The sequence below is a fragment of the Clarias gariepinus genome, chromosome 2 (assembly GCF_024256425.1).
Source record: "Clarias gariepinus isolate MV-2021 ecotype Netherlands chromosome 2, CGAR_prim_01v2, whole genome shotgun sequence".
Lineage (NCBI taxonomy): Eukaryota > Metazoa > Chordata > Actinopteri > Siluriformes > Clariidae > Clarias > Clarias gariepinus.
Window position 1 is genome coordinate 8,611,906 of NC_071101.1, and position 13,029 is coordinate 8,624,934.

At 39.3% G+C, this 13,029-nt stretch overlaps 1 protein-coding gene across 1 annotated transcript; it reads right to left on the reverse strand.

The window, feature by feature from the left end:
* Positions 1 to 141: 141 nt before the first annotated feature.
* Positions 142 to 11,220, reverse strand: eva1bb (eva-1 homolog Bb (C. elegans)). Its single transcript, XM_053513718.1, has 3 exons — positions 11,063 to 11,220; positions 4,359 to 4,511; positions 142 to 2,903 (listed from the first exon to the last, which is right to left on the reverse strand). Exons 2-3 carry the CDS (start codon positions 4,423 to 4,425, stop codon positions 2,482 to 2,484), a joined length of 489 nt encoding a protein of 162 aa, XP_053369693.1. The 5' UTR covers positions 4,426 to 4,511; positions 11,063 to 11,220; the 3' UTR covers positions 142 to 2,481.
* Positions 11,221 to 13,029: the final 1,809 nt, after the last annotated feature.

A 13,029-nucleotide genomic window follows, 5' to 3' on the forward strand; every position in this document is an offset into this window, starting at 1 on the left:
AGATGGACTGAGTGTACTGTTAGTGTCAGTAAACTGAAAAATGAGATGTAGTTTTAACGTTTATTCTCTCAAGATTGACGTGTGAAATTGTCTAAAGAAAGTAAATGGTGTTTTTCAGAAACAAAAAAATGTGTAGACTCGTTTTTTTTTTTGCTGTTTTTTATTTTCTCTAGCTGCATAAACTAATAAACACAAGAATTTTCCATAAACAGTGTATTTGAATTCTAATTGTTAACTGAATTTAATAAAACATTACCTATTATTAAAAAGGGGTAAAAAAATTCCTTAAACAAGTAAAAACTTTAACATTTGTAAACTTAATGTTAAGAATTCTGAGTTTATATGCTTCACTTTATGAAGTGTTTATGGTACACTACCACTCAAAAGTTTGGGAACACTGGCAAGTTTTTGTTGAGTGATTCATTTTCTACAATCTACAACAATAAAATAAAGATTTAAAAACTAATGAAAGAACGGTAGATAAGAGTATCTATGAAACAACAGTTATTTTTATAAGACACAGAGGTCAATCTTTCTGGAACAGTTCTTGCAAGAACTGTAAGTTCGTTTGCAAAACCCATCAAGCTCCATAAAGAAACTCTCTCATGAAGACCTTCACAGGAAAGCAAGACCAAAACTGACCTCTGCTGCAGAGAAGTTCATTTAGAGTCACCAGTCTCAGAAATCACCAATTAACAACCAGCAGCTCAGATTAGAGCCGTTATGAAGCTTTACAAAGCAAAAGTAGCAGATACATCTCAAGATCAACTGTTCAATGGAGACTATTCTATATTTTTTGGACACATTTAGCATTTTTACAATGTAGAAAGAAAGAAAAATCAGGAACGACCATGGAGTTAGAAATTGACCCCAAACTTTTGAGTTTTGTTACACTCTGGAATTTCCCCACCTTCTCCTTGTGTCCATGTGAGTCTCAAGTTTCCTCCTACATCACAAAAAGAGTCAAAATTGTCCTGAAGTGTCTGTTTTTTGACCCTGTGACAGATCTTGACCAGGATGAAACACAGATGTGATTGATTAATGAATAAATGGATAATTTAAATGCTAATGTTCCAGTAATATTGGAAATAATATATCAGTTGGAATACAAATGCATCATGGAAATACAAAAACACCTTCATGGTAACGCTTTGTCTCAGAATTCATTTTTAATTGGAAAGAGAGGGATGGACCGGCAGCACAGTGGTGTAGTGGTTAGCACTGTTGCCTTGCACCTCCAGGGTCCGGGTTCGATTCCCGTCTCTGTGTGCATGGAGTTCGCATGTTCTGCCTGTGCTTGGTGGGTTTCCTCCGGGTAATCCGGTTTCCTCCCACAGTCAATACGCAGGTTAGGCTAATTGGTGTTCCCAAATTGCCCATAGTGTGTGTGCCCTGCGATGGATTGGCACCCTGTCCAGGGTGTACCCTACCTCGTGCCCCAAGTCTCCTGGGATAGGCTCCAGGTCCCCGCGACCCTGAATACAGGATAAAGCGGTATAGAAGATGAGAGAGGAATGCTTGCAAACCTCAACACTTGGTTGGATCATTTCTCTTTTGATGGAATAAATATTTTTATAAATACCTTTGTGTGTTGGTTTGGTAATATTAGTTGCCCTTATAAGTTTCTAAAAAGGTAATCGTGCCTCCATTTCTGATCAGTCACATCACTGTGTTTGGTTTCATCCACTGTGTCTGGCTGAGAAGGGAGCTCTGATTGACTCCCCATTTCAGATGTACGTAGTAAAGCATCCAACCAATCACAGATGAGACTGAATTATTGTTGCCATTGACACGCAGAAGGCGGGACTTATTTAAAACTGATGGGAAGTCTAACCTAACATTACAGTTGGAGAGAAAAAAAACCTTCTTCTACTATATTTCAAACAGATTAAATATCTCAGCTGGCAAAAAAAAAACTTGTTTCTGATGAAATCCTTTTAGATCACATCGCATCTCATCAGGTAAACAGATTTCTAATCGGAATAACTTCAATCAGAAATACTGTCCATGCAAAAAAAAAAAACAACAACAATAAGCTGTGGTGGAACTTTACAGCAAATGCTTTCTGACATCTGAAATCATTTACTCTCCCTTAGGGAGTAGAGTTGTTTCTGTTACATGGTGGGAGAGCAGCGGCAGGAAGTGCATGGGCTGAGAAACGAGGGGTGAAGGTTCTGCTTTAGCGTGGGACTGAACAGCACATGATGCTGACCCGGCCGAAATCCCCCCCCCCCCCCCCCCCAAAAAAAAAAAAAACAAACACTAGTTTTATTTTTAAACTCCGCCGAGACGTTATAAAATCACTAAATATATACAGACAAGTTAAAAAAGATGTCGTATAAAAAGTTTATTGTTAAACGTGTACAAAATACATATCTGAGACTTTTAGCATTGTGTGTTAGTCCCAGTGAAGTGCAAAATACTCGCTGTATACAGTATGTCCTAACAAATGATCTGTATCCTTCCTACATCACGTCTTAACTAGTGATAGTGCACGCGTCCGAGCGTACCGGTCCCCGTGACCAGGATATCCGGCTGTCCGTTTCTCCAGATTTCTCTGACGATGCGTTCTCGTTCTTCCAAGCGGCGAGCTCGCTCCAGCTCGTCCGCCGAGGAGAAGACGTTGACGCTCCCGATGGTCCCGTTGGATTGGCTCTGCTCGTTCACGGTTGCTACGGTGACATCAGGCACCTCTTCCTCCGCTTCTTCTTCGCTCTTGTCCAGTCGTTCCTCCTCGTCTTGCTGGATGGACTCTTTAAAACTTTTTTGGTCAGGGGTAGGATGCTTCTTCACTGCGGTTCTTCTAGGTCTGCAGGCGAAGCCCAGGATGAGGAGCGTCAGGGCCAGGAGGAGACCGAAACAGACGCCCAGCATGAAGTACAGTGCGAAGCTCTCCGTGTTGTCTGCGTGGGAGACAACAGGACAATTTCACGCATGAACAGAAAAAATCAATGTTTATAGATAAGTTTCTCTAATCTATAATAATCATTTATTTAGCAGTGATGAACAAATCATTCTTTTGAAAAGATATCTGAGGCTAAAGTTAATCTGAAGCAATAGTATGTGTGTAGATAAACTGCTGTGGTATAAAAGGAGGAATAACACTTTATATTGGAATTGCTGATATTGGAAAATATAACCCTAACCCATAATATTAAGGTTTAAAGCAGCAATTAAAAACTTGATTATACATGGCCTGGCCAAAAATAATAATAATAATAATTTTAAAAAAGGTGCCATTTTAGAAGGGTCAAATTATTGGGCAAAGACAACAACTAAGGAGTTTTGAAATGACTGGAACTGGGATAAGAACTCTTTAACACATATTCAAAACACACTATTAAAAAGAATAGTACTGAACCAATAACTTTGTGGAAGAGATGTGGTGTGTGTGATCACTTATACACTTGATGAATTTGCATGATAAAAAAAAAACAATAAAAAGTGTTATGATCTGGGGTTGCTTCAGTCGCTCAGGTTGAGACTCAACAACGTTATGATGCAATAAAATGAAGTCAGCTGATGACCTGAATGTACCAGGTTATCACATCTATGGAGGTTTTCTTCCCTGATGGTGCAGGGCATATTCCAGGACCCTGATTTTAAAAGAGTGTTTCTGGGAGCATAAGGAATCATTTCACACATGAACTAGACACCACATTGTGTGTGTGATGTAATGAAAGCAAAAGTTGACAAATAAAATCTTAAGAGTGTGTGAATATTTTGGCCAGGCAGTGTAGAATAACTATCATATTATGCTCGAAAATATTATACATTTATTAAAAAAAAAAGAACCAAACTAAAAATTATGTATTTCTTGGTTGAGTATCCAAGGAGGAAAGTTTTCTCTCTCTCTCTCAATTTTTTTCTTTCTTTCTTAACTTAAAATTAACTCTCTTAAATTTAAATCCTATTTTCGACTAATTCTCCACCTCTCAAATTCAAATACATTAATTTAAAACCCCTCTGACTCTTTAATTCATTTTGTTTCTCTCTTAAATTCACAATTTCACGGAGTCAATATCAAATTATCCCTCTCAATTTCAGATTCTTTCTATAGTTAAAATTGTCAAATTAGGATTATCTACAAAGTTTTTTATTTCTCACTCAGGGTTTCTCTTAAATTTTAAATTCTCCCTCTTTCTCTTGCGCACTCATTATTATTATTATTATTATTATTACACAAAACCCAGTTGTCTTTCTCAAGTTCATATTTGTTCGCATTCTCTTAAATGTAAATTATCTCCCTCTTTCTCTTAAATTAATTTAATTTCAGTCTCCAGCATTTCAATTCTCTCCTCTGTCTCTTATTTTCCTTCTGTGTGTGTGTGTGTGTGTGTGTGTGTTTTAATACAGACCTTTAATATGAGCATAGGTGGCCATGCTGTTGCTCAGCAGCTCCATGTCCTTCCTCACAGGATTCATTCTGTCTTATTTTGTCCCTCTGTTTTACACACACATGCCCCTCATCACACGTCCTGTTACTCAGCTCCCATCACACACTTTGGATCCTGAAACACACACACAAAAAACGTGTATTAAACACACTGTGAGGTCATAAAAAAAAACTATTTTGACATTTGATTGTCCGTGTTCACCTGAATATGACCGGAACGGTTTCAAAGAATCTTTCACACTCTTCTAAATAACAATCTTTTTAATTACTTACCACTTAAGTACTAACACTGAGGAAGTAGAATACTAAACATGAAAAGTATAAATACATACACAGGTAAGTTTAACATTTAGAAGCTCACTAATCAAAAGCTGAACATTTAGAACTCAAACACCGGAAGAAAAAATACTGTAAAGCTAAACACTCAGAAGCTAAACAACCAAAAGCACCAAACATACAGAATATAAACGCTAATACACAAAAAACTCAGACGCTAAACACTTACAAGCTATAAACAGAAGCAAAAAAACACACAGAAGTGCTAAACACTAATACACTAAACACTCAGAAGCTAAACAAGAAGTGTTAACACAAAATCACCAAACACACAGAAGCGCTAAACACACAAGCACCAAACATACAGAAGCTAAACATGCTAATACACTGAACAGTCAAAAGCTAAACACTAAATCACCAAACATACAGAAGCTAAACATGCTAATACACTAAACACTCACAAGCTAAACATGAGGCGCTAAACATACAGAAGCTAAACACTTTACATGTACATTTATATGCTATGTTTAGAGCTCGACCAAGCCATTTAAATAGACTGCTGTCCTTGTACTATTATACAAACATGGCAAAGAAACTAGTTTATTGACAGAAGTATATGTTAGTATACTGATTGAATTATTACATCACAGACCAAGACAGTCAAGTTAGCTAGGGGCATACTGGTAGTGTGTCGAGTGGTTTCACAAAGTCTACGGCACTGAACATTTCGTTCATTTCAATTCAATTTATTTGTATAGCGCTTAACAATTGTCATTGTCCCAAAGTAGCTTTACACAATCAAATGAATTTTTTAAGTCTGTATGGAATGCGAATGTGTATGGATCAAGATGAGCAGTTTGTCCCTGGTGAGCAAGCCGAGGGCGACCATGGCAAGGAAAAACTCCCTGAGATGGTAGTAGAAAGAAACCTTGAGAGGAACCAGACTCCACAGGGAACCCATCCTCATCTGGGTGAAACAGAGAGCAGGAATTGATCTGCATTCATACTGTGTGATAGGTGGCAGGCAGTTCAGCATAACATTTGATGTTAATTGATGTTAATATGGAGTCCAGGTAGTTATTGAAAACTCAGGTAGACTTGTATAAAGTTCCATTCCTGAACTATTAAACCGAGAAACAGCTGCCAACACCAGTTGAGGCCGGAACCGTCTTCTAGGTAGAGAGAATCATCCCGAGACACCAGACGCATCCCAGATACATACCAGATAGCACTACTTTATTATAACCAACGACTAAATGACACCGTTGGCCCAACATATGCACTGCCTTTGGCCCAACGTTGGCCCTTCAGCGGGGTGCTATCTCATATGCTGTACATTTTGCACAAATAAGATACATGCTATCCTTTGTGTTTACTGTGTTTTCTAAAGGCAGAAGACGCTGCCATGTTGGCGGCTTCTTCTCAGGAACGGTGGCACATGCTCAGAGCTCCTAGGCTGATTCTTGTTTTCTCATTGGGGAATACATGCAGGATTAGTTCGACAAACAAGCATATTAAATAGGTGTGCAAGTCTTGAGAACATGATTTAGTATGATTCCAGTCAGACTAGCATGTTTTACATTGATTTCAAAAGTCCGGTTTCAGTCAGACTAACACATGACTGAGAGGCCACACACTTAGAACTGAAGTGCTCTGGAACCAAACAGGAACCAACATCTGTAACGATACATTTACATTAAAAAAAGCCAAACACTGAGATGAGAAACACACAGGAACATTCATAAGCTAACCTCAAGCCAATGGTCTTAGAGATAAAAAAAATAAAATAAAAGTATGTGTGTGTGAGTGTGTGGTAACCCTGCAGCCCAAGAACATGTGTATGCTCTGACTTGGACTTTTTCATTTTTCCCACAAGAGCAAAATTTCAGCATTCTCCACAGTGTCTGAAAAAAAAGGATCGAATCTCTGAGGGAAAGACAGGAAGTGTGTGTGTGTGTGTTTGGGGAAGGAAAATAATTAAACCAGGCAACAGGAAACGATTTTAAAACCTAGACTCCTTAAAAGCCACTTCTCAGGCTCCGGAGTCTAATTAGTGTCACTGCGAACTGACTGCTAGCGGCCGCTTCCCAAATACCCAAATCTGATAAGAGTTCTTATGCAGTAGTTTAGTAAAGAACGTTTTGGATTGGTACAATACACATGGACACTGGAGGACATGCAATGGTGTCCAAGGGAATGGAGGACTTCATAAAGTGTTAATTACATAAAACAGATGGAACACAGCCGCACTAAAGACACAGCAAGAGTGTATTTGGGACACAGCCAGTGTGTGTTGGGGGGGACAGTCCCATTAGGGACACAGCTGAAGTGCAGTAGGGACACAGCAGGAGTTTGATTTGGACACAGTACAAGTGTGTTTGGTATAAATTTGGAGTTTGTGGAATGGACACAACAAGAGTGCCTTTGGGAAACAGCTGGAGCATGTTTGTCACATGGCTGCATTATGGACACAGCCAGAGAGTGTATGAGACACAGCCAGAGTGTGTATGGGACACAGCCAGTGTGTGTATGGGACGCAGCTAGAGCATGTTTGTCACACAGCTGCGTTTGGGATATAGTCAAAGTGATTTTGGGACACAGACGCGTTATGGACACTGCCAGAGTGTGGTAGGGGGACACAGCCGTGTAAAGGACAAAGCAGAGTGCAGAATGGACATAGCAAGTGAGCATTTGGGACACCGCCAGAGCATGTTTGTCACATCCAGATACAGCGTGTTTGACACAGCCAATGTGGTAGGGACACAGCAAGAGTGTGTTTGGGACAGAGATGTGATGTATTTGGGATACAGCAGGAGTGTGTTTGGGACACAGACAGTTGGTGTGTTGGTGTGGAACCACATGACCCTGCCACCCCTGGCGTGTTGTTCTCTTCCTGCCCACTTCCTGTTTAAAGACTCATAATTACTGCAGGTTTAATCTACTGAAATGAGACACAGCCGCCCTCCTACCCTCCTCCTAACCCCCACCCTCCTATCCTCCACCCAGATCCCTATCAGTCAAGCTGAACTCAGCCGAGATTCAGCATAGTGAGGTCGGGGGAGGGACATTTTGTCCCTCTGTCCGCCTGTCTGTGTGTCACCATCTCTCTTTCTGAATCCGTCCTTCTCTCTCTCCCCACACCATCTTTCTCTGTCTATCACTCTGTCTCCATCTCTCGCTCTCTGTAGTACAGCCTCTCTCACGCTGTCTCTCTTCCTGTGAGTCTCACGCTCCCCTTCTTACTGTCTGTACTATCCATCTCACTCATCCAACTCTCTCTTCCTCTCTCTCTCTCCATCTTCCTCTTTCTCTTCCTCTCTCTCTCTCTCTCTCTCTCTCTTTCGAGGATTTGCTCATATTTTTTACTTTCTTAACGTCCCACTATCTGTCTCTCTGTCTCACTTTATCTATCATTCTCAGTTTGTCCATTTTATAACCATATTTTTTCGACGTCCTACTACCTCTCTCTCTCTCTCTCTCTCTCTCTCTCTCTTTCTCTCGTTGTTAAGGAGCAAACTACTATTATCCTAACTTTTTCTGCATTGAACACAAACAGTGTGGTTAAAGTAAAGTACAAACTGTGAAGCTGTCTTATGAGCTGATGACACACACACACACACACACACACACAGGAATGTAATAACAGCCTGTACTTAGTGTGAGTCAATTCATGTGCTGTGTTTGTTTAGGAAGCCACGGCATCTTAAAATATCTCAATCAGATACCACACTCGCGTGCACACGCACACACACACACACATGAATCATTATTGCACAGACACAACACTGAACAGACACAAACCATTTCCCAGCAGCCACTCTGTTTCCTGTAACCATCAACCTGCAACAACCTGCATCACTGCATGTGTGTGTGTGTGTGTGTGTGTGTGTGTTCTCAATTCTGATTGATCAGACGGTGTTGATTAATTCTCTATAGCAACAGCTCTGACAGTAGTGGAGCTGCACATCACAGGTATTATATTATAATATAATTTTAGGTAGTGTATTTTATCATATTAACATACTTATGATCGTTGCTGTGGTAACAGGTACCACCGATTCCAGTTCTGGAAAAAAAAGCACATTAAAAGGGGTAACTTCAGACAAAAATCATGTAGATAAACCTCGTTATAAACGAACACTCCGGTGAAACTTCAGTGCAGGTCTTTGTCTGTGTGTGTGTGTGTGTGTGTGTGAGAGCATTTCTACATTTATTAACCGTTCAACCATTTCTGAATAAAAGTCTGAAAGCTTCCTGCTAAAAAAATCAGAAAAATAATGTCCCGCCAAAAATCCGAAAGCTTCCCGCTAAAACACTTTAACGGAATGTTCCTGCATTTGAACTCCAACTGCCAGCTGATGATGTCATACAGAGACAGCCAATTAGCTGCAAGGACACCGATCACATACACCTTGCTATAACCGAGGTTACTGATTTATTGACCTAGATAGTCCACACACACAATAATAATATGACACAATGACAATAAAAATAACACTTTTTTGTGCAGGAAGTCAACATTTTCCTCAGATCTGTTGTCAAACAATAAAAAAAACGATCCATCCAGCTATAGCTGCACTGTATTTAAACTTAGCTAAGTGCGCTAATTGAAATGGAATGCCGTTCTGAGATCCTGAGGAATTAGCAGTGGTGAGGTTTGTGTGTGTGTGTGTGTGTGTGGAATCTGCTCGTACACACGATGAACACACGCACCATCTGAACGTGATTGAGTAAAAAATGCGTGAATAACCCTGTGTGGCTCTGAGAAAAACACCGTGACTCATGTGTTCCCTACAACACCAGGGGTTTTACTTCAATGTGTGTCCAAAGCAAAAATCTGGACACAGTAAGGCAGGACTTACGGGACAGGGGCAGTTATTGGTCAGCGGGGTTGTCCTCAGTGCAGGTAAACTTTTAAAGGTTCAGACGTTTCCAGGTGAAGACGTGAGGATTTTCATTTTTCGCTGCGCTCCCACACAAAGCTACAACACATACACACTCTCTCTTTCCCTCCTTCGGATATTTTGTTCTTTTATGTTTGCTTTATTTCTTGCTCCTTTTTTCATTTCTTTCTTTTTGTCTCAGTCTGTACTCATTTTTTTCTTTTATCTTGTATAATTTTTTTGTTTGCTTGCCTTCTTTCTTTTATTTCTTCTTAATATTTTGTTCTTTTTCTCTCTCTTTGTTTCTTTTTTCTTACTTCTTTTCTTCTTTGCTCGTTCTTTGTTCTTTTCTTTCTTTCTTCCTTTCTCCCATGTTCTATCCTTTCCTTATATACTGTACTTACTTTCTTTCTTCCCTTTGTCTGTTTTAAAAAAAAATTCTGTTCTAATTCCCTGTTATTGTTTTTTTCCTTTCATTCTTATATTTATATTATTTTCTTTCTTTCTTTTTTTCTTTCTTTCTTTCTATATTTTGTTGTCTTCTTTTCTCTATTATTTATATTCTCTCCTTTGTTTATTTTCTTTTTTTCTCTCTTCTTTTTCGGAGGAGAAACAATTTTTATGATCCTTACTTTTCTTCTTCTGCTCTCATTCTTAATTGTTACTTTTCTGTCTGTTGTTTTGTTGTCCATTCTTGTTTTATTCTTCATTTCTGCCTTTTTTGTTTATTATCCTCTGTTTTCAATTAGGTCATTTCTTTTATATTTTCTCTTGTTTTTGTGTTTTTTTCCCCATTAGTCATTTCCTTTGTATAATTGTTTCTTTTTGTCCCTTTGTTTGTTTGATTTATCCTTTTATATCGTTTTTATTTTTCCTTCCTGCCCTTTCTTAACCTCTGTTCTCCTATACTTTCTCTTCATCTTTGAAGCATTTTTTTTTTACTTTTGCCCTTAGAGTCTCTTACTCATAAACCACTGATTTATTCTATCTACAATCCCTACTTCTATTCTTTTTAATTTAAACAACAACAACAACAACAACAAAACACTTTTTTTTAAATACAGCCTTCTATCTCTCTGTCCCTTTAAGCTTGTTGTTAATACAGTATTTCTTTAGGAGTGTATATGTAAGTTTTTCATGTGTGTGTTATACATACACTCTCTGCACAGCCTTTCTCTACTATACTGTACTCCTCTGTATTACATTTAAAGGTTTAAAAAGCTTTAACCTTTTTTCACAGTTTGAGAATGTTTTAAATCAGAACTCCTTTTCCCTTCACTCGTTTCAGCTCCATCTGCTCACTCCTGCTCAGAGTCCTGACTGCGTTCTGGTCTCCTTTTCATTCACCAGTGTGATGTGAGAAACACTCATGCTCCAGAGCAGCAATGTACATCTGCAGTGAGTTACCAGCATTAAAACACAAAACAGATCAAACACACACACACACACACACACACACACACACACACACACACACACACACACAAATATGCACACACGCACTCACCTCTTTTAATAAACCATCAGATTCTGAATAAAGATATCCGCTGTATGAAGCTTCCAAAAGTCTAACAGTCCACCAGTGCAGCTAGACCGTGTGTGAACATGAGTTGAGTTTAGAATTTAGGAGTGTGTGTGTGTGTGTGTGTGTGAGAGAGAGAGAGGAGGAACAGAGGGTCCACTGGGCAGGAGGAGTGTGAGTGTGGGAGGTGCTTTTTATCACACACACACACACACACACACATACACACACACACACCTCTCCACAGAAAAGGCGAAAGCTGGATTCCATTAGAATTCTTGCACACACCCCTTCTCTTTTACAAAGACAAAGACAAATCAAACTAATACTTAAAAACAGTGCTGATTGATTCTGTGTCCTAATTGATTAGAAGGTGTTGATTAATTATTTTAGGGTTAATGTTAATGTGCTTAATTTAATATATCATTTCTATAGCAACAGCTCATACAGCAAGAAACTTACAAGTTTTATGTAAAATGTATGGAAGGAGTCTCCAGTGTCAGGACTTTTTACAGTCTGAGCTACAGCTTAGGATTCCCGACATCCCCAGTACAAAAAAACAAAAATACAACTTACAGCTTTTATAGTGTTGTGGTTTCTCTGAAAAAAAAGGCAACATGTGCTGTTTTGTCTTATTACCTTTAAAGACAGAGAGATAAAAAGAGTGACCGGTAAAGGGAGGTCTGTTTCCTGCTGGAGTAACGTAAGTGAGAGGACGAACTCGACTCACACCTGTGCATTAACACTGTAGAGTGAATTTCAACCGATAGTTCAATTTCTATATTTGTACTGTCTTGTGTTGATTGTGTGACTGTCATACTGCGAAACGGAATCTGAGTTGGAATCAGAAACAGAAATAAAATCAGAATCAAAATCAGAATTAAAATCTGAATCACCGTTCTCTCTCTCTCTCTCTTGCTTTTTTGCTTCATACACTGATGTTTTTCTTTTATTTTGACTTCTCTCTTGTTCCTTCTCCTAACAATTCTTTTCTTTTGTCTCTCACATTCTACAGTTCTTCTTTGTCTGGTCACTTTTTGCCCTGACATTTTATCCTATCCATCTCTCTCTCTCTTACTCTCCATATTTATGCTCTTTCTTACTTTCGAACTCATCCTTTTATTCCTTCCTTTCATTTTTCCCCTTTCACATATTTTTCTCTCTCCTCCACATACTTTTCTCTCTCACACACACAGACACACTGGTCGTTGGTGTGAGTGTAAAGCACAGGGAGGAGTGTTAAAGCACGACTGTAATTTACACCCACACACACTTAACAAACACACCCTGTGCTTAAACTCCTCGCAGACCCTGGTCTTTCAGCTCTCTCTCGCTCTGAGACTGTGTGTCTTATTTTGAATTACCAGATGTTACCGTGAATTCGAACAGTCTGTGTGTGTGTGTACATTACTATATAAACTCATATACACAAACATACACATAGAGATGTGTGTGTGATGTTAACCAGCCACACTGGAGGCTTTCAGACAGAAGTAAGACATCTTCATTCATCACGCCGTGTGCTCAGTAGCCGCCCTTATCTACGACTTTACGACTTAAGTGCTTTGTAGTGAAAAAAAAGTGGTACAAAGAGGTCAGGGTCAGGGTCCAGGGTCTGAGAAGACCCTGCTGAAAACAAGTTAACACAACAAGTTTGAGCACAGAGTCTTCGTTGGGTGTTTTTACTCGCTCTCTGGATTGAGTGCTTGGTTAAATACTTAGCGAAGAGCTGTGTCTTTAGAAGACAGTCAGTGACTCAGCTGTTCAGACATCCAGGGCAAGTTTATTCCACCACCTCTTTTCCAGGACAGAGCCTTGATCTATGTCATTCCGAGGGATGGCGTGTCAAACCAAGGAATGCTAGTGGCTTGAAGGCAAGTTTGTATGTTTCATAAGTGCATTCGTGTCTGGTTTTGCTTTTGTAGGCAAGTAACAGAGTTTTAAATCAGATG